This window comes from Bubalus bubalis, chromosome 5 (assembly GCF_019923935.1).
Source record: "Bubalus bubalis isolate 160015118507 breed Murrah chromosome 5, NDDB_SH_1, whole genome shotgun sequence".
Taxonomy (NCBI): domain Eukaryota; kingdom Metazoa; phylum Chordata; class Mammalia; order Artiodactyla; family Bovidae; genus Bubalus; species Bubalus bubalis.
This window is the reverse complement of record NC_059161.1, coordinates 46,167,083-46,193,036: the sequence shown is the minus strand read 5'-3', so window position 1 is coordinate 46,193,036 and position 25,954 is coordinate 46,167,083. Positions and strand designations below refer to the sequence as shown.

General features: G+C 36.5%; 1 protein-coding gene across 2 annotated transcripts in view; it reads right to left on the bottom strand.

Moving 5' to 3' along the window:
- Window positions 1-1,157: 1,157 nt before the first annotated feature.
- EXO1 (exonuclease 1) overlaps window positions 1,158-25,954 on the bottom strand; it is a 42,590-nt gene continuing 17,793 nt past the window's right edge. For both annotated transcript variants that reach the window (XM_006075861.4, XM_006075862.4), the window contains exons 10-15: window positions 23,537-23,762; window positions 20,758-21,004; window positions 13,082-13,640; window positions 9,395-9,496; window positions 3,967-4,160; window positions 1,158-1,435 (exon numbers count right to left, since the gene is read on the bottom strand). In XM_006075861.4, the coding sequence (XP_006075923.3) occupies window positions 1,297-1,435; window positions 3,967-4,160; window positions 9,395-9,496; window positions 13,082-13,640; window positions 20,758-21,004; window positions 23,537-23,762 (1,467 nt within the window). In that variant the 3' untranslated portion in view covers window positions 1,158-1,296. The remainder of the gene's footprint in view (window positions 1,436-3,966; window positions 4,161-9,394; window positions 9,497-13,081; window positions 13,641-20,757; window positions 21,005-23,536; window positions 23,763-25,954) is intronic.

Below are 25,954 nucleotides of genomic sequence, written 5' to 3'. Positions count from 1 at the left end.
ATGCCATCTGAATTTGTTGTAATGTTGTTCATTGGTATTTTGGCTTTGTCATCCAGTTGCGGTTATGTGGGGGTTCGGAGACTGAAAAACTACAGCACTGTTGCCATTTCCCTTTCTTAATTTGTTCTGTAATAGGAAACATTCACAGAAAGTTCAATTTTGCTTTTGTTCTTTGTATAGCTTTTTCCAGATTTTGAGAAAAAAATTGTCTCCATTTAAAATTTTTATGCTGTTTCTTAAAACATTATGTTTTTTTCTACTTGGACTCTTTATCCAAGTCCTCTACTAAGTCTCATTTAAAAATTAAACTGCTCTGAATCCCTTTCATTTATCCTCTATATCTCAGACACTTTTATAATTGTTTTACTTCTGGTCAGACTGTCACTTCACTTCCTTACTTCAGATCTTCACTTGCATACCTGGTTTTGGTTCCCATCTATTTCTTTGCAGAGTATGGACAAGTCATCGATTCTGTAGCTTTAGTAGTAATATCTTACATCACACCTAGGACATAAGTTTTAAATATAAGTTAAGGAATTTTTAGCTTACACTTCAAAACAGATATACAAGAGAAACAGGCTATTTTGGAAGTTTAAGAAAATGAATGATATAAGTAGTTCCTTTCATATGATGCTGAAAGCAATTTTCCTTCACTGTCAATCTGTAACCTACCAAGCTCTTCAGGGATGACAGAGCACTGTCCCATTTATGCAGTGATCTTTAACCCTTCCAACTACCCCTCCCATCCCAGCAACCATATTTCCAATTCAACCCTGAAAGACAGGAAAGGCAGGTGAAAAAAAATGGAAACATGGAAAAGTATAGTAATTTCTTATAGTATAAAATGATCACAGAATTGTGGTTTTCCATTTACCATCTTTGTATTTGACAACATTATAGAAATCTTTAGAATAGATTTTTGTTTTAAAACTATTTATTTTGGCTGCACTGGGACCTAGTTGCAGCATGGGGACCCTTAGTTGTGACAAGTGGGATCTAGTTCCCTGATCAGGGGTCGAACCCAGGTCCCCTGCATTGGGTGCAAGGAGTCTTAGCCGCTGGACCACAGGGAAAGTCGGAGAGTAGATTTTCCAAAGTTCTTTCTCTAGTTAGCTTCTTATAAAAATATAAAAAGCCAAACAAGAACAGCTACAAAATTATTATAAAAAATTGTGTTCTATTTAAAATAAATAGCATAGATCTAAGAACAAATCTTTCAGAATGGCCTCATTTCCAAACAGGACTTGAAATTGATAGAGATTCTCTTGCAGGCAACAGTCTCCCAGCTGCTTGCGTTTACTGGAATAGTGCTCTCTGAACAAGCATACATTCAGAATTGTTAAATATATCCTCTTCTTCTGGAGTTAGCTGGATGTTATCTTTGACTGGAGACAGGGGATCTGGCTTCTTACAAGAAGGAAGCTTTTCAGAATCTCTGCAAAATATAATAAAATGAATTTGGTGTTTTTATGGTAGTGTTTATTAGAGAATAATCTGCCTGGACAAAATAGAGGTATATAAAGAGGATAAGAACCTCTACCGTATAATTTCCCTCAATTCATCATGTAACACAATCAAATTCTCCTCTGAGTATGCCCCACAGAATTTGAGCTTTGCTTCTTAGTACCCGTTCCTGCTTTCTAAATCATCTTTCAAAGTAGGTACCACACCGTACTCGCTAAGGTAGAAGGATCTCAGTAAACAAACTTTAGTTTTTTTCTTTCTAGCGTCCTTCTCAAGTCTGGCTGAGAAGCAGCGCGAGTGAAGCATGAACAAACGTTTAAGCCCTACTTTTCACTCCTTCCCCGCTCCCAACTTTGGGAAGGAAGTTCTACGTCTATAAAAACTAATCCTATTCCCAAGACCCTTCTGGGGGGTTTGTAATATTTAAAACTATTTTCATAATAGTATTTAGACTTTATCTACTTTTCATATTGTGCTGACACTCGTATCAATAATCTAAAAAAGGACACTTGTGTTGATAGTAAGTAAAGCTGCTGACAATGAATCAACACAGTATCACCAAACTGTTTAAGAAATATTGATAGTACTAAAAGAAAAGTCAGTCTCACTATGGAAATGCAAATTTAAGTATTTAGCAAAGGGCTTCTCTAAAATGAACAGAGATTGTTTGTTATTTCTAAGGGAAAAAAAAAAAACCTAACAGCATTAGTTGCCAGAGACAAAAATTCAAGCTTTCCAGTGAAAATTAGAATTTTGGAAAACTTATATCTGCCCCTTGACACCTTCCCAATATTTAAAAGACTGCTGGCAAGACTGTGATTTTTAAAAATATTATATAATGAAATGTGTCAACAATTGAAAGATAAGCACAACTCAGTAAGTCCACATTTTTCAAATGATTTACACCAATGTCAGAAAATTATGAATGAGTAAAAGATGAACTCCAAAATACAATATGAGCCAGTAGACTGTAATATATAAAAATCAATTAATATGGTTTCATATCCTATATTACAACTTTTGAGAAACTACCACGTACTGAATTTTGGTGTAATATAAAAGAAGAAAAATTAAAATTAAATAAAAAATGCTATTATGCTAAAGTGCATTTACATGTGGGACCAGATTTTCTTCATATAACTCAACCAAAACATAACAAATCAAACAAAGAAGCAGATATAAGAATGCAGTTCAGTTACATTAAATTGGACAGAAAAGATTTGCAAAAATGTAAAACAATGTCATTCTCACTTTTGTTTTGAAAAACATAGTTTTGTAAAAATATACTATCAATTTTAAGATGAAATGAGATTGTTGTTATTTTAAAATAAACAAATATTTTCTAAATGTCCCTTTTAATAACAGATTAAAAACAGATATAACCCACATAAAGCAAAGTACTTTTGGGCTCTCAGTAATTTTTAAGACTATAAAGTGTTCCTAAGGGCAAAAAGCTTGAGAACTGCTGCTATATGGTTTAATCTAGACTTTACACAATGTAAGTAAAAGATAATTGTCCAGCACTTATTACAAAGTATTTCCACTAATACTATCTCAACTGATTGTGATAACAATATCTACTAGGTAAAGTTTAATCTTTGGCCACCTCATGCGAAGAGTTGACTCACTGGAAAAGACCCTGATGCTGGGAGGGATTGGGGGCAGGAGGAGAAGGGGACGACAGAGGATGAGATGGCTGGATGGCATCACTGACTCGATGGACGTGAGTTTGAGTGAACTCCAGGAGTTTGTGATGGACAGGGAGGCCTGGCGTGCTGCGATTCATGGGGTCACAAAGAGTCGGACACGACTGAGCGAATGAACTGAATTGAACTGAAAGTTTAATCTTATCATCGCATGTAAGTCACCTCCCTCACTCCTTTCTCTTTGCTTTTATTCTTGGCACATTTGCTGTAATAAGAACAAGAAAATAAATTAACTATAAAGTCATGCTAGTCTGTGGTTAATTTTGTTGTCTAACAGAAGTAATGCGGTTCAAAAAATGTAGATATATGCCGGGTCAACTCTCTTAAAAGTTTGCTATATACTGTAGAAATCTGGCTAATTCATCATATAAACTCATAAATTCATTGATTCTTCCCATTTTAGATTAGGTAATTTAGGGAAACAAACTGCCTTAAGTCCAGAAGTAACCATACAGCATTATCTTTCCATTCTCAAGTCTGAAACAACTTTTAGAAGGAAAAAAAGCTGAGGCACTTAAGCCCTGGAAAAGTAGTTTGCGTAACAACATAGAGACCCCAAAGCCAGACTGAGAACTGAGGTTTTCAGTTGGCCATCTTTTCACTAAAAAGAAGATACAGAAACTGAGACTACATATTCTTACAAAGAGTCAGTTACAGGGACCAGAGGAAATTAAAGCTCTTAGGGTAAGAGAAAAAGAAACTGATTCATATGAAAATAGAAAGAGGAGACAGGAATTAAGATTATAGAAAAAAAAATGATTTATCCTATTTTAGAATCAGTAACACGGTAACTCACTTTTTAAATACAAAATTTTTCCAGAGTTCATTGATTTTGATCTGCAGTCCTGGCTTGTTCTCGGCATTGTGATGATTTCTCTTATGGACGCTTGGTGGCTTCTTGCTCAGCCCACTGGCTCTGGCAGGTACTAAAGGTTTGATCTTGGTTGTAGAAAGACTGTCCACAGAACTGGATTTATACAGCCCAGGAATCTGAAGATTAAATGCTTGTTTTAATACTACTGTGTTAAAACAAACTACCTTTAATCTCAAACTTTATATACTGAAACAAAATTATTTATATACTGGAACAAAAAATAACCTATAATCAATGTGCAAAAGTGGGTTTAGGTCTGCAAAACTTATATAATATTTTTAATAGGTGATCCATGTACCTAAATTCAAGAGTTACAAAAGAAAAGACAGAAAAGTGAGTCTCTCTTACTTCCTCACTGCCTTTAGGCAATTGCTATTACTGGTTTCCTGTGCAATGACTGAATTCATTTACACACACACACCACATGACTGGCAGCATACTAAAAATTGTGTCATACTTCAATGTGTACTTTTTTTCCTTGCTTAATATATCTTGATTTTACCAAATAATGTATCTTGAAGATTTTTCCATTTCACATATAGAACTGAATTTTGTTTTGAATAGGTTGCTTATTTTTCCATTGTATATATGTACCATAATTTACTTAAACAGATCTCTACTGACATTTAAGTTGATCTATTGATTTTTAATTGAGGTATAATTTACAATATTGTATTAATTTTAAGGGTACAGCAAAGTAACTCAGTTATACACACATATATATTATACATATCTTCTTTTCAGATTCTTTTCCCTTATAGGTTATCACAAGATACTGAGTATATTTCCCTCTGCTATACAGTAGGTCCTTGTTATTTTATATAGGCAATGGCACCCCACTCCAGTACTCTTGTCTGGAAAATCCCATGGGCGGAGGAGCCTGGTGGGCTGCAGTCCATGGGGTCGCTGAGAGTCGGACACGACTGAGCAACTTCACTTTCACTTTTCACTTTCATGTATTAGAGAAGGAAATGGCAACCCACTCCAGTGTTCTTGCCTGGAGAATCCCAGGGATGGGGGAGCCTGGTGGGCTGCCGTCTATGGGGTCGCACAGAGTCGGACATGACTGAAGTAACTTAGCAGCAGTAGCAGCAGTGTGTATATGTTAATCCCCAACACCTAGCTTATATCCCTACCCTACTTTCCCCGCTATCCCCTTAGGCAACGTAAGTTTGTTTTCTATGTCTGTGACTCTATTTCTGATTTGTAAATCAGTTCATTTGTATCATTTTTTTAAAAAGATTCCATGATTAAATGATGTCATATGATATTTGTCTTAATCTGCGCCTTGAATCCATTGACTTGTATGCTGCTAGAAATGTGGAGCCATTAAAGTTTTGTTACTGTTTTTTTTTAGGACAGTATGAGTGTGGTAATATAAAACAAGGATTTAAAATTGATGAACCTAGTAGAGGGTGTATAAAGAATGGACAGCTTCATACCTGAAAGATGAAATATTAAATTAGGATGTTGGTGATAGGAAAAAAGGAGAGCAAGAAATAAGACAGAGAAAGAAACAGGATTTAGATAGGTATAGATGTCTTGATTGTTGTTCTTTAGCCCTTGAAAAAGAAGGATCCAGCTGGATGTTATAAAGAAAGAGGACAACCCTAAGGTTTTGAAACTAAGTGACACAGAACAAATATTATTACAGCTGATAAGTGCTTTAAGAAGCACTGGTTACAGGTTAAAAAAGAAAGATGAGTTTGATTTTATATACTGAAGATGGACACCAGGGAGCAAGAGGGAAGGTTCATCTGTGGAGCTGTCACCAAGACAGAAGTGTCAGTTAAAACACTGACAGTGCAAACCTGAAAATATAATAATAATAAAAAGATGATGGTTTAATGTTCAGACGTAACTTCTTTTGAGAAAGTACTTTCTATATCTTTAGTCCTATCACTGCAAATAATTTTAATATCTTTCCAGACTTTTTACCATGATTATACAAACACGGGCTTCCCTGGAGGTTCAGAAGGTAAAGAATCTGCCTGCAGTGCAGGAGATCTGGGTTCAATCTCTGGGTCGGGAAGATCCCCTGGAGAAGGGAATGGCAACCCACTATAGCATTCTTGCCGGGAAAATCCCATGGACAGAAGAGCCTGGTGGCTACAGTCCATGGGGTCACAGAGTCGGATATGACTAAGTGACTAACACACACACACATACAAACATATACAATATGCGTATTTTCAAGCATTTAAGCAAACAAAAACACCATGCTACACATATTATTTAATAGTATAGTTTCCCTTTTCATTCAAAAATGATATGGAAATTTTTACAACACAGGATCTGTTTGAAAAAGTCTTTCTCACTCAGAGATTTTTAAAAGAAACTTATATTTCCTGTTGGCTCAGCTAGTAAAGAATCCGTCTGCAGTGCAGGAGACCTGGATTCGATCCCTAGGTTGGGAAGATCCCTGGAGAAGAGACTAGTTACCCACTCCAGTATTCTGGCCTGGAGAAGTCCTTGGACTATACAGTTCATATACATCTAGTCCTTGGACTATACAGCTCATACTTTTGGGGTTCCCCAAAAAGTCGGACATGACTGAGCAACTTTCACTTTATATTTACATGTTTTGCATTTATATCCTTAATATCTTTCAGTTTTATATTTACATAGTATGAGATATGACCTTATTTCAAATAGATGTACTAGTCACTTATTAAAAATATTTGTAAAGTTTCTATGCTTTTACAAATAAACATAAGAAAGTAACATTATTAACTATATAAATATAGCTTTCTTATATAAGAAAAATAATATATGTCCATTAAAACCAACAAAGTATTTAATGTATTTCACACATTTATTTTTTAGATATTTAGATTTTTTCCCCCAATTTTTCACTATTGCAACCAATGCAAGAATAAGTTGTCTTGTATTTAAATTCTCATTATCTCTTTAGGCTCAAGTTCTAGAATGTACTTACTGGGTTAAATTATTTGAACTCTTTCAAATTGCTTTCCAGAAATGGCACTGCAATTCTTATTCTCCTCAATATGGTTATCTTAAGTAATTATTATCCTAATTAATTAATTATTGGGATAATTAATCATACCAATTAATAGGATTATGCTATCTTAAATGTGATTATTCATCTCAGCACTTTATACCCTTATAAAATCAGTAAATCAAAAACTTTTGGAAAAATAAGAGGTAAGAAATTATATTTTATTACTTTAATTTGTGTTATTTGATTACTAATGAGGTTGAACATGCTTTTATACATTAATCATCCACTTGGGCTTTTTGCTTTTGTGATCTCTGTTCATGTCTCTTGCCCATTTTTAAGTTAGGAATTAGTATTTTGATATTGGCAAGATACTTAATACATAAAATGGGCTTTTGACTTATGAGCTTTCACTATGCAGGCACACAAATATTTATACAGTCTGAATGAAAAAAACCCTTGACTGATCAGGGACCCAGTCTCTAGAAGGCCTTTTTACAATACACATCAAAGCTTTACGTCATACCTGCCCTTGGACCAGTAATACCACTCCACAGAATTCATCCCCATGAAAAACCAAGAATGTGTATAGTACTCAAACATTTATCAACAAAATCTTCATTGCAGTACTGTTTGGTATAACAAAAATGTTTAGAGTAAAGGACAAACATAAGAAAATTAGTTAAACCCACACCATGGCATATTTTAGTCATTATAAGTAATGTTACTTAAGTACATGAAATAGATCTTTATATACTATAAAGAAAAAAAAAAAAAAAGCAAATTTCACAACTTAAACACCTATTAGGTTGGCCAAAATGTTCATTAGGTTTTTTCCACAAGATGGCTAATAGCACTTCCTTGTCTATAACTTCATTTGAAACAATTTTGTTAGATAGCATTGTGACAGCTTTCATATTAGTGTGCTTAAAAAAAAAATAGTGAATTTCTGTGCAGTCATTTTAATATTGAAGATGGAATTTTAAAAATATTTTTGGCAATATTATACTTTATTATTCCCTGATAGCTCAGTTGGTAAAGAATCCACCTGCAATGCAGGAGACCCTGGTTCGATTTCTGGGTCAGGAAGACCCACTGGAGAAGGGATAGGCTACCCACTCCAGTATTCTTGGGCTTCCCTTGTGGCTCAGGTGGTAAAGAATCCACCTGCAATGCAGGAGACCTGGCTTCAATCTCTGGATTGGGAAGATCACCTGGAGAAGGGAAAGGCTACCCACTCCAGCATTCTGGTCTGGAGAATTCCATGGACTGTATAGTTCATGGGGTTGCAAAGAGTTGGAGATGACTGAGCAACTTTCACTTTCATTTTTCACTTTTCATTCCAGGAAAGGTAAAAATTTCTTGCTAGACGAAGATCCACGGTCAGGTAGACCAATTCAAGTTGACAATGATCAAAGGGAGATGTAAACTGAGATCAAAGTTATACCACACAGGAGATAGCTCGCTCACATACTCAAAATATCCAAATCACATGTTGAAAATCATATGCACCAGCTTGCTTATTTTAATTGCTTTGAAGTTTAGGTTCCACATAAGTGAAAAAAAAAAACCTTGACAGTATTTATGCATGTGATTTTCTACTTAAACATAATTAAAACATCCCGTTATAAAAACAAATTGTGACAGGCAATCAAAAGTAGACACTGTTCAACAATGTGGAACAGAAGAGATCACGGAACAGAAGAACTACCAACCATACTGAAGGACAGTCTTTATCCAAAGAAAGTGATGTGCATATGGTGGAATTGGAAAGGACTCCTTTATTATGAGTTCCTTCTGGAAAACCAAACAATTAATTCCAACAAGTACTGCTCCCAGCTGGACCAACTGAAAGTAGCACTAGATGAAAAGAGTCAACAGAAAATGTGTCATCTTCCATCAGGACACCACAAGGTTTCTTTGATGACCAGGCAAAAATTTACAGCTAGACTGGTTTTCTGATTTAACTGCCATATTCAGATATTATAACGTCGGATTTTCATTTATTTTGGTCTTGATAAAATTTTGAAAATAATGTACCTGGAACAATTCTTTACTCAAAATGATAAAAAGTTTTGGGAAGATAGAGTTACGAAGTTGCCTGGAAAATGGCAGAAGGTAGTGGAACAAAACAATGAATATGTTGTTCAATAAAGTTCTTGGTGAAAATGAAAAATGTGTCTCTTATTTTTACCTAAAAACTCAAGGAACTTTTTGGCCAACCCGATACAAATCAAGTACAAATATGGTCCTAAAAGATCTGAAGGTAGACATTTTTGTGTAAATAAGAATACAGGCACTTTGAGTTTTAAATTTGCTTATATTCATATTTCCTGGTAATAAGCATGCCCTGCTTCTGAAATTTAAAAGTAATTTATATAAGTGTTTTACCTTGTTTCTTAGAGGCGTGTCTTTCTTCGAAAAATGAAACAAGTGTAGCTTGGATTTCTGATTACCTTGTTTATCAAGTGACTTAAAACTGCAATCAGATTCCTAGATCCCCAAGATCGAAAAATAAAGCAAAATTAGATTTTTACTATCAAGATTTTATGACAACTGACCAATATTCAACAAAACATAAAACAAGTAAATTGATAAAAATCAGTGTAAATAAAATGTAACTTCTCAGAAGAAAAAAGGTATTAAAAGCATGAAATACAATAAAAGAAAATTAATGTGGAAAGAATGATCTTTGCCAGTCTCACTACAGAAAACTAGTAAGAAATTTCAGCTGGAGAAGTAAATTGTGTAAAATATAAATTAAAAAGCTCTAAGTGGGGTCTCCAGAACCAGAAGGAGCACACAGCTCTTCTTAAAATTGAAGGTGTTTATGACTGGTGGCTGAGATGGTAAAGAATCTGCCTGCAATGCAGGAGACCCGGGTTTGACTCCTGGGTCGGGATGACCCCCTGGAGAAGGGAACAGCAATTCACTCTAGTATTCTTGCCTGGAGAATTCCATGGACAGAGGAGCCTGGTGGGCTATGTCCATGGGGTCACAAAGAGTTGGACATGACTGAGCGGACATATGCCTGAGATGAAATTGACTTCTATCCAGGCAAGAGATATGCTTCTGTGTGTACAAAGCAAAGAACAATGCTCAACAAAACCAGAATAATCTGGGGAAAAGCAACTCATGTTCATGGAAACAATGGCATGCTTCACGCCAAATTTCTAAGCAACCTTCTTGCGTAAGCCATTGGATACAGAATCCATGTGATGCTGTACCCTTTCAAGGACTTTAGAAAGTAAATAAATAAATTCAGCAGACTTTACATTTCTGCATTTTTCAAGAGGATTCAATATATATATATATATTTATCTTGGGATTCTACATAGCATTATGTACTTAAAAAGCAATCCAAAAGTCAAAAATATTCCTTTAATTTGGATTGTAACTTACAGAAACACTAACATTCCTTGCTCATAGTAGTGATGACTCTGGGCTATATTGTTTCTTAAAAGAAAGATCAAGAGTAAGATCCTAAGATTAATTAACCTCAAATAGGGTTAATGAACTTAATAAACATAGAGTATACAGTTGTTGCTTTTCACAGTGAACCACCAATGGAAATCTCCAATGCATTTTCTTCAGAATCATACAGTAAAAACTATATTCAAAATGAAATGTCAGTGACACTCTAAAACATTTTCTGAATAAAGAAAGATAACATAATTTTTAAGTTACCTGTTATTGTCCCAATTGTTTGACCATTAATCCTTTTATCCTAAGAGAAATTCACCACATCTGGTGGCAAGAGATGATTTAATGAAAGATTTTTAGTTTAGTTTGGGTTTTTTTGGTGAGGGGAGAGAATTTATGTTTCTATAACTGTAAGCACAAAAATGATTGCCCAGAAGACAGACATGTGGAGAGTTTTGTCAGCATGACGAGCTCTTAGGCTGTGAGCTGGTAAGCCTTCTCAGTAAAACATGCTAAAAGCTTTACGAAGTTAGTAAAACAGAAGATGTCTATTGGAAAAGGAACAAAAATACCCCAAAGGAGTTCAGAGGACTTGAAAGTATCCTCACAGAAAGAAAAACACCAATACAGTATACTAATGCATATATATGGAATTTAGAAAGATGGTAACAATAACCCTGTATACGAGACAGCAAAAGAGACACTGATGTATAGAACAGTCTTTTGGCCTCTGTGGGAGAGGGAGAGTGTGGGATGATTTGGGAGAATGGCATTGAAATATGCATATCATATATGAAACGAGTCGCCAGTCCAGGTTCGATGCACGATACTGGATGCTTGGGGCTGGTGCGCTGGGACGACCCAGAGGGATGGTATGGGGAGGGAGGAGGGAGGAGGGTTCAGGATGGGGAACACATGTATACCTGTGGCGGATTCATTTTGATATATGGCAAAACCAATACAATATTGTAAAGTTAAATAAAATTAAAAAAAAAAAAAAAAAGATGTTCAAGAAACAACAACTGTGATGGAACCCAAATAGTGCCTTGAGAAAAATGCAGTAAGACGTGGAAAATGAAAAAGATGACATTAAAATGGAGGCTCATATTAAAAGAAACAGTCTTTGAAACAATATGGATGAACTGAACACAAAGTGAGTGAACAGGAAAAGAGTAGCAAAAGTCACAGGGTTTGGTTTGGCATTTTGTTGTTGTTTAGTTGCCAAGTCACATCCGATTCCTTTGCGACCCCACGGACTGTACCCCACCAGGCTCCTCTGTCCATGGAATTTACTAGGTGAGTACTGAAGTGGGTTGCCTGTTCTTTTCCAGGGGATCTTCCTGACCCAGGGATTGAACCTGCATCTCCTGCATTACAGGCAGATTCTTTACAGCTGAACCACCAGGGAAGCCCCTCTTACTTAAAAAACTGGAATGGATTTTGGATTTGAAGACATTAACTGATTTCAGCTTTCTCTAAATGAAAATTTGTTTCCACATTTTAACTAGGCTTTTTTCTTTGAGTCCAATACCACTCAAATTTCCTTTAGGAACTTGAATAAAATATTTTCCTTTTGATAAACACAAGATATACTGATTTACTGGACTTTCCAGGTTGCGCAGTAGTAAAGAATCCGCCTGCCAATGCAGGAGACACAAGAGATGTGGGTTTTATCTCTGGGTCAGGAAGATCCCTTGGAGAAAGAAATGGCAACCCGCTCCAGTATTCTTGCCTGGAAAATTCCATGGACAGAGGAGCCTGGTGGGCTACAGTCCATGGGGTCGAAAAAGAGTTGACACAACTGAGCAACGGACCACAGGTACACAGAGACATACTGGTTTATTAGATGTTTAATATTCAGGATTATCAGACCTCAAAATTCTGTCAAATATTACCAAGGTTATAATTGTTCTTACAACTTGGTAACTACAGTTGTGAACATAAAATGAAGTATGTTAAATTAGTAAATTTGAGATAACTCAGATTTAAAGAATGCTCTTATGCCATCATGTCATTTTAAAATATGACATCACTGGGTCTTACTAGTAGTAGTTATTTGGAGCTTTGATTTTATTTAAGTAAGAATAAAGCTATTTTATGAATAAGAAAAAATGGCTAGGATGCTTTTATTAATTTAAACAGAATATAAAATCCCTTACATTACTATCTTGTTTTATCATAAAGGGGACTTACAACAAGAATAATAAGAGTAAAAATATATATATATTTCTTAAGTATTAAAACTTAAGACAAACACCATCACATTAATAGGGTCATTTAGTTATAAGGTTTCAAACATTGTCTGAATTCAAGACTATATTAAGGATTTAAATATTAAATTTATAATAACTTCAATAAGCTTATCATTCTTAGGTCTTAAGTGTTCTACAACTTGAGACACTTATTAGTGGAACACATAGTGATGATTCAAGATATACAGCTAGATTAAAAGTATAAGAGTCTAAAATATGAAAGATACAGAGAAGTCCTTCAGGTGAGTAAAACATGAACTTTCTATACAGTAAGGTCTAGAGTGAAAAATTAGAACAACCAATTATTTCCGTAACACGGGCAAAGTTTCCTCAATTATCTGATTAACACCCTATTTTCTCTTACACATGAATTTGAAAACAAAGGCTTCAGAATGTGACTTACGTCTGAATCTGAATCCTGACTAGAAGGCTGAGAAAGTTTTGATGCATTTAAATTGTGTGGTGACAAGTCCATGCTTTCCTGAGACTGTGAAGAGCAACCCACGTCATGTAAGGGATGTGATTCATCACTTGACTCATCGCTCTTTAACGGAGCTACATCAGACTTCTCGGTATTCTCAGGCAGAGAGGTGGAAGAATCACTCTTTCTACGGAACTGCTGCAATGCTGTGCTTGGAGAGGGGCTCGGAGTTCTTGAAATATCTCCAAGACTTCCAGACCAACTGAAACAACTTCTTAGTGTCCCCAGGGTGGGTGGTGAGATGGTCCTCGTGAATGTGCTGGTCTTAAAAGACTGAGACTCTTCAGCCATCACAGGCACGTCATCTGGAATCTGCTCACTGGAACTATGCGATACACTGGTATCACCCAACTTCTTGTCCTCTAGACAATCTGCTTCACCTGCATCGGTTTCTTTATCTGTGACAGCAGTTTCAGCTAGAGGCTGGCTGCTTGCTTTCTTTGATATACAGTCAGCAGAATCCAGAGAATTGGAAAAAAACCTAACAGAAAAACACAACGGAAACAATGCAGAAATATTTGAGTTTGCTCACGAAGGTGACAACATTTATAATGGAAAGATGGTTGCTTCTTTTTAAAAATAAATACATTAATTTCATAAATAAATATATTTTACACATGGCTGATCCACCTGCCAATGCAGGAGCCACAAGAGCTGTGGGTTTGATCTCTGGGTTGGGAAGATACCCTGGAGCAGGTAATAGGAACCCACTCCAGTGCTCTTGGAAAATGCCATGGACAAAGGAACCTGACAGGCTACAGTCCATGAGGTCACAAAAGAGTAGGACACAACTGAGCAAATGAGCAGACATGCATGACACTCAAATATTTGAACAGATAAAGAAATATGCAACAGAAAGGACACTTAATAACTATTGTCTCTTATTTTGTAATTTGAATACAAATTAAATAAATTAATTAAAATACAAGTAAAATAAATTAGCTATTTACCTCTCATTTTAGCTTAACTCCTAGTAGTAAACTCTCTGGGAACTTGTAGTAGCATACTAATCTACCAAGCTTTTTATATACCCTAAATATTTCTATACTATTTTAAATATTGAGGTTAAGACTTCCAAATCAATTACTAAATTCTATATTTCTAAAGAGGTACTACTTACTCAGGGTAGTAGCTTTAAAAAACTCATTTTAAAAACTCCAATATGAAAGAAACAAAGATTGCATCATTACTCGGAAGGATGTATTCAAGTAGCATTTTTAGGTTTAAAAAGGCAATCCTAGAGCGTATGATGGGTTAAATATGAAACTTACAAAGAATGTACCTCCTTAATAAGCATTAGTTCAAAACCAAGATGATAAGCTGAATATATACTAAATGCTCGAGAGTAAAAATCCTCTTAGCTTTTCATCAAATCATTAGCTCATGTGTGTGGGTATAAGGCAGAAAGGAAGCAGCATGTGAAAGGAAAAGTCTTATCTGGTTTTTCATTGAGCAGAAAACATCAGCTCCTTTATCTGATCACATAGTTCATTTTTCAGTAAACAATCACCTCTATGATACCCAAACATTTTTCTATGTATTATTTCATAGGTAAGAGAAGTTAGAATAACAGAGCCCAAGGTTGTAAAATTAATCAGCTAAAGAACAGAGGATGATGGGTGGATGGCATCACCAACTCAAGGGACATGAGTCTGAGCAAACTCCAGGAGACGGTGAAGGCCAGGGAAGCCTGGTATTCTGCAGTCCATGGGGTCGCAGAGAGTCGGACATGACTGGGTGACTGAACAACAAAGAACAGAATTAAAACCCAGAACTCCTCCCAGTTCATGGTTGCTTCTTTCCAAATAGCCTGTGGTGTTACTTAACTGTTAATTATATTTCTAGATCTCAAAAAATAAATATGCATTACTCTAGGATAAGTATCTATATAATAAAGATAAAGACTTAAAACAGACTTTCAAAAGACAGGCAATAGGAGACAAACTTTTGCATATTTAATACACTTCCTGTTATGTTACATCAAAAAGAATGGGGAGGGAACGACCACTGGCATATATATTAGTGACTGGGCACCTGTGCCAGCTGTCTGATTCACATAACTTCCGCTAGTCTTGGAACAGTCTTATATATATTATCTTCTATATATTATCTAACCCATATTTTATAGTTAAAAAAATAGGCTTAGAGAAGTTAAATGGCACGTGAAGGTCTAAGTAAAGAATAGAGCGACAATCCAAATCCAGGCCTACCCGACTGTGTGCTCCTTTCAACGCACCACTACACGGTATGGCTAATCAACCATGACTGGGAGTCTTTCCTAGGACTGTTACTAACTGCACAGCCCTGGGAAAGTTTCTTAACCTCTTAGAGCCGCAATTTCTGAGCCCAAAATAGAGAAAATAACGCTGAGCTGAATATCTCATAATACTATTGTGAAGAATAACATATAAAAAAATCTTGAAAATCAGCTGAGAAAACTAATTTAATAATATCTAGTGATTATTAGATATTGTTATATAATCTAGATCAGAAAATTATACATCAGAAGTTTCACTCACAATTATTATTTCACAGGAAGTTGATGCAGAAAAAAAATGTTTTTCTAAGCTTTTCTTAATACATCCTCTGAACTATTAGTGAAACATCTCACTAAACTAGGTAAAGCAGCTATTTACAGCTTGGAATGAAGATTTCGTTAAGCTTCCACAATGACTCAACAGCCAAGACCTGAAGAGATACACAAACATTCTTCTCATTTGTTTTGCTTGTTTGTGCTCAGTCATGTCCAACTCTTTGTGACTCCTGTAGCCCGCCAGGCTCCTCTGTCCATAGAATCTTCCAGGTAGGAATACTGGAGTGGATTGCCATTTCATTCTCATTAGCTGTCTCCAAAGAGGCAGAAAAAGGAAATTCTGTTTTCACCCAAAAGCAAAGATAAAACACAAATTTCAAAAATTTCTCCAAATGACAGAATTCAACTTTCTAGAATATATAAAGCAACATATATCATCTAGAAACCCATTTTCCATTTGTGCAGCCACGTTTTCATTATTGCATTGTTAACTAACACCTTTAATGAGGGTGTTAATTCCTTCTTTAACAAAGGAAGAATCAAAATGATCATTTCACTGCACTGTGAATGTTTCCTTGAGAAGATCTGATGGGAGAAGGGTTTGACACATCCCCTAAAAGGAGCTTAGGGATTACCAGTGGTTTGTTCCTTCATGACCATTTCCCGTCATCATGGATAGACAAAATTGGCTGCAACCTAACTTATTAAACTTTAAAAAAAAAAAATCACATTCTAAGTCTTTTGGAGAAAAACAGAAGCTGATAAATTTTCCTTTTCTTAGAACTCCAGGAGTTGGTGATGGACAGGGAGGCCTGGCGTGCTGCGGGTCATGGGGTCGCAAAGAGTCGGACATGACTGAGCGACTGATCTAATCTGATCTGAAAGTTACTAATTCCTGTTTCTAGTTGTGGTACCACTATCCGAATTCAATGAAACAGAGCTATTCATTGTATGTCTACCATCTATTGGGCACTATTTTACATACTTTACTTAGGTTAATAATTTAATTCCATCAGCAATCCTAAGATTGCTATACTTGAAGAAACTGAAGCACCTAGAAATTAACTTGCCCAAGTCAAACATCTCATGAGTAACCAGGACAGGATTCAAAATCCAGGTGGTCTAACCCCAGGGTCCAAATTCCTAACCCCTAAGTAGTATTGACTCTTCAAATTCTTATCTTCACTAGCAGGGACTATGACAACAGCCATTGGCCCTCTAGAATCCACTCTTCACAGTGTGTTCAGAGTGGTCCATCTCGGGGTCTCCAACCTCTGGACCATAGACTCGTACTGGTCCGTGGCCTGTTTGGACTAGTGAAGTCTCTCAGTTGTGTCCAACTCTTTGTGACCCCATGGACTGTAGCCTACCAGGCTCTTCTGTCCATGGGATTTTCCAGGCAAGAGTACTGGAGTGGGTTGCCATTTCCTTCTCCAGGGGATCTTCCCAACACAGGGATCGAACCCGGGTCTCCCACATTGTAAGCAGACGCTTTTACCGTCTGAGCCACCAGGGAAGGCCTGTTTGGAACCAGGCCACAAAGTAAGAGGTAAACGAAGGGTGGATGAGCAAGTGAAGCTTCCCCTGCATTTATAGTCACTCTGCATTGCTCACATTACCGCCTGAGCTCTGCCTCCTGTCAGATTACTGGTGGCATTAGATTTTCATAGAAGCAAGAACTCTACCGTGAACTGTGCATGTGAGCGATCTAGGCTGCGTGCTCCTTATAAGAATCTAATGCCTAACGATCTAAGGTGGAACTGAGGTGGTGATGCTAGCTTTGGGCAGCGGCTGCAAATAGAGATTATCACAGGCAGAGATATACAGAGATCAAACAAATCACACGCTTGCAGACTTATATCAAAACCCTATCAGTGATGGCAAGTGACAATTACGCTGTATCTGGTGGCAAGCTTTATAGTGGTGAGTGAGTTGATATACTTCAGTTGTACACATACATCTGGTAGCAGGCTTTAAGTCAGAATGCAATGCTTATTTTTAGTTCATGTGTGGCCTGCCCATTATTTTATTTACTACCTCTAATTCCTTGCCTCTTTTCCACCCTGCACACTTGTCTCAGTCAGTTTTGGTAAGCCCACAGGCTAACCCTAGTGAAAATGAGTAAAAAACAAACATTACTGGAGAACTTCTTTGAAAAGGGGGAAAGACCCAATGATGAAACAGCAGAACACTCTAAGACTGCCAACAAAAAGAAACCTGCATTTAAAAGAAAATACCAAGAGCCCTACTTAAATTATGGGTTCATTGAAACATGCAATTCACATTCTCCAGGCATGCTTTGTATAATATGTGGTGATTAGCTATCTAGAGAAGCCATGAAACCTTCAAAACTACTTTGCCACATGGAGACCAAGCACCCAGGATTAAAAGACAAGCCTCTGGAGATTCAAAAGAAAAAACATGTGAACATGAAGAAGAGAAGCAATTCTTGAAGGCCACCACTTCATTAAATGTGTCTACACTGAGAGCATCATTCTTAGTGGCTGACTGCAAGGCTAAAGTTAAGAAGCCCTTTACTCTTGGTGAGGAGTTGATCCCGCTAAGGACATTTGTCATGAACTTTGGTGGCACAGGTTCCCCTTTTGGCTAGCACCATAGCTAGACAAATTGATGAAACAGCAGAGGATATTGAGGCATAATTGTTAGAGAGGATTAATGAGTCACCGTGGTACACAATCCAGGTTGACAAGTCTACCAATGTTGACAAGACAACAATGCTTGTTTTTGTGTGATCTGTTTTTTAGGAGGATGTGCATGAGGATATGTTATGCGCACTTCTGTTGGCAATCAACACCACCGCTGCAAAACTAAAGTCTCCGACTTATTACATATCAGGAAAACTGGTCATTCTGTGTTGAGATATGCACAGACAGAGCGGCTGCCATGACTGGACAGCTTTCTGGTTCCACTACATGGGTCAAAGAGCTCATTTCTGAATATGAGTCTGTGTACTGTGTCATCCATAGAGAAATGCTGGCTAGCTGAAAAATATCACCTGAACTTAACGTTTTGCAGGATGTGATTAAAATAATCACATTAAAGTACGCACCTTTAATTCAAGTCTATTTGCACAACTCTGTGAGGAGATGGACACACGTCTTCTCTTATATACAGAAGTGAGGTGGTTTTCTAAAGGTAGATCACTGGCTAGAGTTTCTGAGTTATGAGAGTCACTCCAGAGATTTCTTTTAGAAAAACAGTCACCACTGGTAGCACATTTCAGAGAAACAGAAGGGGTTGCAAAACTTGCTTGTGTGACATATTCAACCTGCTCAGCGAACTCAGTCTGTCACTTCAGGGGAGAACAACTGTGTTCAAGTCAGCAGATACAGTGGCTGCATTCAAAGCCAGACTGGAATTATGGGGGCAACAAGTGAACACTGGGATTTTTGACATTTAGAGATTTTGAAAGAGACTGAGCCAGGGCCTTCTTTTTCCCAGCTGGATGCATGATCACATGCCTCAGTTTTCAAAAGAGTTTGAGCATTACTTCCCTACCACAAAAGACCCCCGGACTGGGAAGGAATGGATCCGTGACCTATTTGTGAACAAGCCAGGTGAACAGATGTTGTCCATGCTAGAAGAGGATCACCTGCTTGAGATCGTAAATGATGGTGGCCATAAAAGTATGTTTGAGACAACCTCAAACCTCCATACATTTTGGATTAAAGTCAAGGCGGAATAGCCTGAGATTGCCACAAAAACACTAAAAAGTTGGCTTCCATTTCCAACATCCTCTGTGAAGCAGGGTTTTCTGCAGTGACAGCAACCAAAACGAGGTTATGGAGTAGACTGGACATAAGCAACATGCTTCAGGTGTCACTGTCTCCCACCACCCCAGGTGGGACCATCTAGTTGCAGGAAAACAAGCTCAAGGCTCCCACTGAGTGCACTCTCCCAGAATGCACCCCTTCTGCGTTATGGTGAATTGTATAATTATTTAATTATGTATCACAGTGTAATACTAGAAATAAAGTGCACAATAAATGCAATGTGCTTGAATCATCCTGAAACCATCCCCTCACCTGGTTCCTGGAAAAACTGTCTTCCAAGAAACTGATCCCTGGTGCCAAAAAGGTTGAGGACCATTGGTCTACCTAAACCAGGAGTCAAATCACAACCCTCTCCTGATTAAAACCTTCTAAATGTTTCCTATCACCCTTAAAGACTCAAAGTTCCTTAGGTTGGGTCACAAGCCTTTCATGAACTGGCTTCCTTATTTCTCTTCCTTCATCACGTACCTTCCTGCTCCTTTTTCATTCTTTTTCCAATTTACATTGTGGCAGAAGTAAAAATAGCGGTGATCAAACAGCAAAGAGTTGCCCCCATGCTCCACACTGTTGCTCACCTCCATGCCTCTGTCCAAGCTACATGAGTCTGCTGGTAAAATACCCGGCTCCATTCTTTATCTGCTTCACTCACGAATCATTTAAACCTAGGTAAGAGCACCTTACACGCGCCCCTTCCCTCTCACCCTTTCCAACCACTGTCTCAGCATTAGATGCCCACAAAACACCTCATGCATGATTTTGTCACTGTACTTACCACAGGGTATGGAATGATTTTGTTACTGACCTATTTTTCCAACTAAGAAAAACTATTCGTTTCTCAAGAGCAAAAACCATGTCTCTCATTTCTGTAACCCAGCACCTAGTATTATATCAGATTATCAATTAATATGAGAATTCCATAGTCATCTGTATTTAAATAGATTTATAAAAGTACTTTGTGAAATTATATTTAACTCTTAAACAAACTAAAAAAAATAGAAAAAAAGGTGGATCCTCCCTGCCCCCTGGCAAAGTAACAGAGGATATTCTGATGCAAAATGCAGTAAGGTCTACAATTCTTATTTTAGTTCTGTATCAAGAGATAACAAAAGTAATAGAAGTCCAAGTGGAACTAAGGCAATACATGATAAACTGGATTAAGCCAAGTCCTACACCTGTTTCATTAGATTCAATGCTATTCATAACAATGAAAATAAACACCAACAGAGTATATAATCTAAGAGACACACAACATTCTATAGATGTAACAATACCTGCTTCTGGTGCCTGGAACCACAACTGCACCACTTTCTTCATTTTTTCTCTGCAAAAATGTTGCAAATTTGTTTCTTGTCGTAGGTGGTGTGCTTAAGCTTTTTTTAACAGTAGTTCCATCTACCAGGTCAGGCATAAACAGTTCAGAAGAGTTCAATGACTTATTACCTTCACAATTGTTTTTCTTGATCTTCTTTGTAAAGGAAGTAGAATATTGATCCAACATATTATCTTCTGACAGCTCTTCTAAATAAAAATAAGATTATTTGTAAGTTTTCCTTTCATGACTAGTTAGAGATTTGGTCTCAGTTTCACAGCCTATGTTCTATTGCCCTAAAGATGAAGTCTTTTTTTTTTTTTTTTTTTGATTATGCACCAGAAAAGGAAATAAAACGATTAAAAAAAAAATTCCCTTGGCTGTGTTTTACTGTTTCAAAATTAACTATGATTTAATGTCAATTATTTGTATGAATTTCAGGATACAATCAATTCTGCAAGGCTCTACACTCATTATACTATTTGAATATAAAAAAAAGGGTCTGATTTTGAATGAAAAAAAAAAAAAATTAAGTGAAGTGAAAGCCACTCAGTCGTGTCTGACTCTTTGTGACCCCATGGACTATATATAGTCCATGGAATTCTCCAGGCCAGAATACTGGAGTGGGTAGCTGTTCCCTTCTCCAGAGGATCTTCCCAACCCAGGGATCGAACTCAGGTCTCCCGCATTGCAGGTGGATTCTTTACCACCTGAGCCATCAGGGAAGCCCAAGAATACTGGAGTAGGTAGCCTATCCCTTTTCCAGCAGATCTTCCTGACCCAGGAATCGAACCAGGATCTCCTGCATTGCAGGCGGATTCCTTACCAGCTGAGCCACCACGGGAAGAAAAAAATTAAACCTATGATTAATCTATGTTTGGTTTAAAAGAATGTTTCATTAAAACCAGGTGCTATACCTAATATATGTATATATACACCATCACTGAGATGGTTTTTGAGGTATATTTGATTGTCTTGTAGTGGAAAGTAATTTGTACTCTAGCTCTGATCCTCATTACACAGCTATACAGTTCTAGAAGATTGTTGTGTAACAATCTAATGGTATAAGAATAAATCATAAGACTAAATAACATAAAAGTGGTAAAGCTGAAATAGGCAAGCACATAGACAAAGCATTAATGTGCTTAAAATTAATCCAACTACTTCTCAGTCTAAATAGCTTCCACTCACATGGGAGTAAATGCTCATGACTAAGATGTGGGTAGAGCAGTGGAGGGTGCCTAAATACTAGAGACAAGGTGACACCTCAAATTCAAAAATGTACAGGTTAAAAAAAATACCTACAGGTCAGCAAACTTCTATAAACCAAAATCTGTTTATTATGTAGGAAACTGTAAGCTCTACAGAAGAGGAAAAAAAAATATTGTAGGATCCCCAGAAAAGCCTTCACCAAGAAGTTACACTTTGCTAACCTCATTTTCTTTTTATGATAATGTTGTTAGACTATTTGGAGAAATTCATAGATTTAGTATATCCTGAATTGATCAAGACACTTCAGTGTCTCATATTATCATAGTGGACAATGCTTAGCAAAAGTTATTATGTACTAGTTACAAGAATTTGCAGCAAGTTGAATAGCTGGATAGACTATTGCTGACTATTGGTCTGAAAGGAGGTCTGTCTCTACTACAGGGCTCTAGATTTCCACTAGAACTAATATGTGATTTTAGTAAGGTTCAAAACACAAGATTAATATACAGAAGTCAAGTGTATTTCTAGATACTAACAATGAACCAAAATTGCAGTTAAAAATATCATTTATAACAGCATCAAAACCCTGAAATATAGGGATAAATTTGACAACATATGTGCAAGACCTGTACACTAAAAACTACAAAGCACTTCTGAAGGCTTAAACTAAAGAAGACTTAAATAAATGGGTCTGAAAACTTGATATCATTAAGATGTCAATTCTCCACAAAATAATCCATGCATGTGTCAAGTTGCTTCAGTTATGTCTGACTCTGTGACCCTATGGACTGTAGCCTGCCAGGCGCCTCTGTCCAAGGGATTCTCCAGGCAAGAATACTGAAGTGGATTGCCATGGTCTCCTCCAGCGGATCTTCCCACCCCAGGGATGGAAATTGAGTCCCTTACTAAGTCTCCTGCACTGGCAGGTGGGTTCTTTACCACTAGCACCACCTGGGAAAATAATCTATAGATTCAACTAAATCCCAGTCAAAACCTTAGCAGGCTCCTTTTTTTTTTCTTTAAAGAAATTGACAAGTTGATTCAATCTGTATGGAAATGCAAAGAACACAAAATAGTCAAAACAACTTTTCAAAAGAAGAACATACTTACGGACTTACATTACCTGATATCAAGACTGACTATAAAGGTACAGTAATCAGGACAGTTTTTCTGGCATAAAGTAGGAGGAGACCAATGGTACAGAATAGAGCCCAGAAAGAGACCTGCACATATATGGTCAACTGACTGTCCACAAATGTGCCAAGACAATTCAATGGAAAAAGGATAATCATTTAAACAAATGGTGTTAGAACAACTTAATTGCCATATACAAAAAAAGTGAACCTTAATCCTTACCTCACACCATATAAAAAATTAATTCAAAATGGATCAAAGGCCTAAATGTAAGAACTAAAATTATTAAACTTCTAAAAGAAACAGGAAAAAAAATCTTAACGACCTTAGATTTAACAAAGACTTCTAAAATGTGACCAGTTCTCACTAGCATTTCACAAAAACAAAATACATACCACTTCTTGGTCTTTTTACAATGGATGACTTCCTTGGAAGATTTAACCCTTTAGTACTAATCACTTGTTTAATGCCCACAGTACTTGGATTTTCCTTCACCTTTGTAGTATCTGAAACAATATCCAGTTCACGTCTAGGGCAATAATTCCTATGCCAAATGCTATTAATATTAGATGATTTTTGACATGCTTTGTCAGTCCAACTATGACTTCTTGATTGGGCAGGCTAAAGTAGTAAAAAGAAAAAGGTTACTTAAAGAAGAAAAATGGTTAAATCATTTCCCTCTGTATCAACATAAATTATAAGCAAATAATTAAATTACTTCTTTGAACTGCTTTTGATGAAATATCCATCCTCTAATAACACTTTCTACTTTGCTAGTCCTATTTGCTGTTGTTGAGTCGCTAAGTCATGTCCGACTCTTTTGCAACCCCATGGACTGTACCCTGACAGGCTCCTCTGTCCATGGGATTTCCCAGGAACAATACTGGAGTGCATGCTATTTCCTTCTCCAGGGCATCTGCCTGACCCAGGGTATCAAACCCACGTCTCCCGCATTGCAGGTGAATTCTTTACCATTGAGCAGCCTGGGAAGCCCATTTGCTAGTCCTATACTTTTCCATTAAATGTGTCTTGTATCCCTAGGTCTGTTTTTCTCCTAATGAGGGTCAAGCAAACTTGTTAGATCATTTTAAGAAATAAAAAAAATATCTTCCTAAGATAAGCGGTGCAAGAAATAAAATTACACTTGAAGAAGTATGACCAGAAAAAAAATACTTTTAAAATGTGAGTAATATTTCAATATGCAATATTTAGTTTAATAATCATATAGCAAATAAGCCTCTAATTACTGACATACCCTTTACAAAGGATCTGAAAATCAAAACCATAAAATTATATATTTAATCAACTATCCTATCTTCAGAACTTGGATGAGCTTAAATGGAAACAATCTTATTTACAAAACAATAGTTTCTTTAGTGGACAATATCTATGTATTAAATAGGCAAGTATTAGTGAATAATACCTATGTATTAAACAAAAAGCTACTTTGGTCTACACTGAGTCATGCATAAAACTTTCTCTGAGAAAGAGCTTATTGACAGTAAAGATTGGTAAATAATCATTTTTAATGCTAATACAAATTATTCACAATAAATATATTTTAGATGACAATGATCTGCTAAAAGGGTGTCAATGATACTCTAATAGAGTAGAAGAGGCAAAGGGAAAAATTAACAGTGGTATAAAAAATGCTGGTACTAAGGGTGTGAATTCCACGTGACAAAAGTCCCACTTGAATTTGGAATCTAATCTTTCAGTTAAAGAAAGGATTAAATATAAAAATAAATAAAAACTAAGGTGACATTATTCACAATATATTTTAAGAATGAACAACAATCAACTGAGAAAAAAGGTATAATAAAAAACAGCTTAAGCAGTATAGGTCATGGCATTAGATCTCATTGATGGTTTCATTAAAAAAAGAGACAAATAGAGTAGAAAATCTGATTGGGAAGAATACATTTTAGATAAATAATAATAATTAGTTTGATGTACAATTAGTGGTTCTGAAAGAAATGTCCTCATGAAATAAAAGATCTGATAAGGATTTGATCTCACAAAGGATGGCCATCTTAGTGTTCCATAACATTCCCAATGATATCTGAACATTTGCAATACAACCAATTATTTTTGAGTTTCTGAGACAAAGGAGAAACTTGAGAATCATTCTTGATGAAATTATATTAATATCAGTAATTCAAATGTGTAAAAAAGATAGCAGAATAAAGACTTTTCAGTCCCCTTAGTCTAGAAATTTACAATTATAAGGTAAATAAGTCACACAGCTATAATGTACAGCACAGAGAATACAGTCATCCCTTAGTGGCTGCAGGGGACTGGTTATAGGATCCTTTCAGATATCAAAATCCATGATGTTCAACTCCCTGACATAAAATGGAGTAGTACTGTCAGCCCTCCACATCCATGGATTCTGCATCCAAGGATTCAATCTAATCGGATCTGCAGTTGGTTGAATCTGCAGATGCCCACAGATATGGAGGGCTGTACAGTCAATAATATTGTGGAACTTCCCTCATGGTCCGGTAGTTAAGACTCTGTGCTTCCAATGCAGGAGGCATGGGTTTGATCCCTGATCAGAAAACCAAGATCCCTCATGCTGGCATGCCAAATAATAATAATAAAATTATAATAACTCTGTATGGTGAAAGATGGTAATTAGATTGATCATGATAATTTATTAATGTATATAAATATGGAATCCCTATGTGTACACTTGAAACTAATATGTCAATAATAATTCAATAAGAAAAAAATCACGCCCAAACCAATAAGAAACAAATACAAACTCCATCTGCAGAAAAATTAGGAGATATCTGTGACTTCCAAACCAT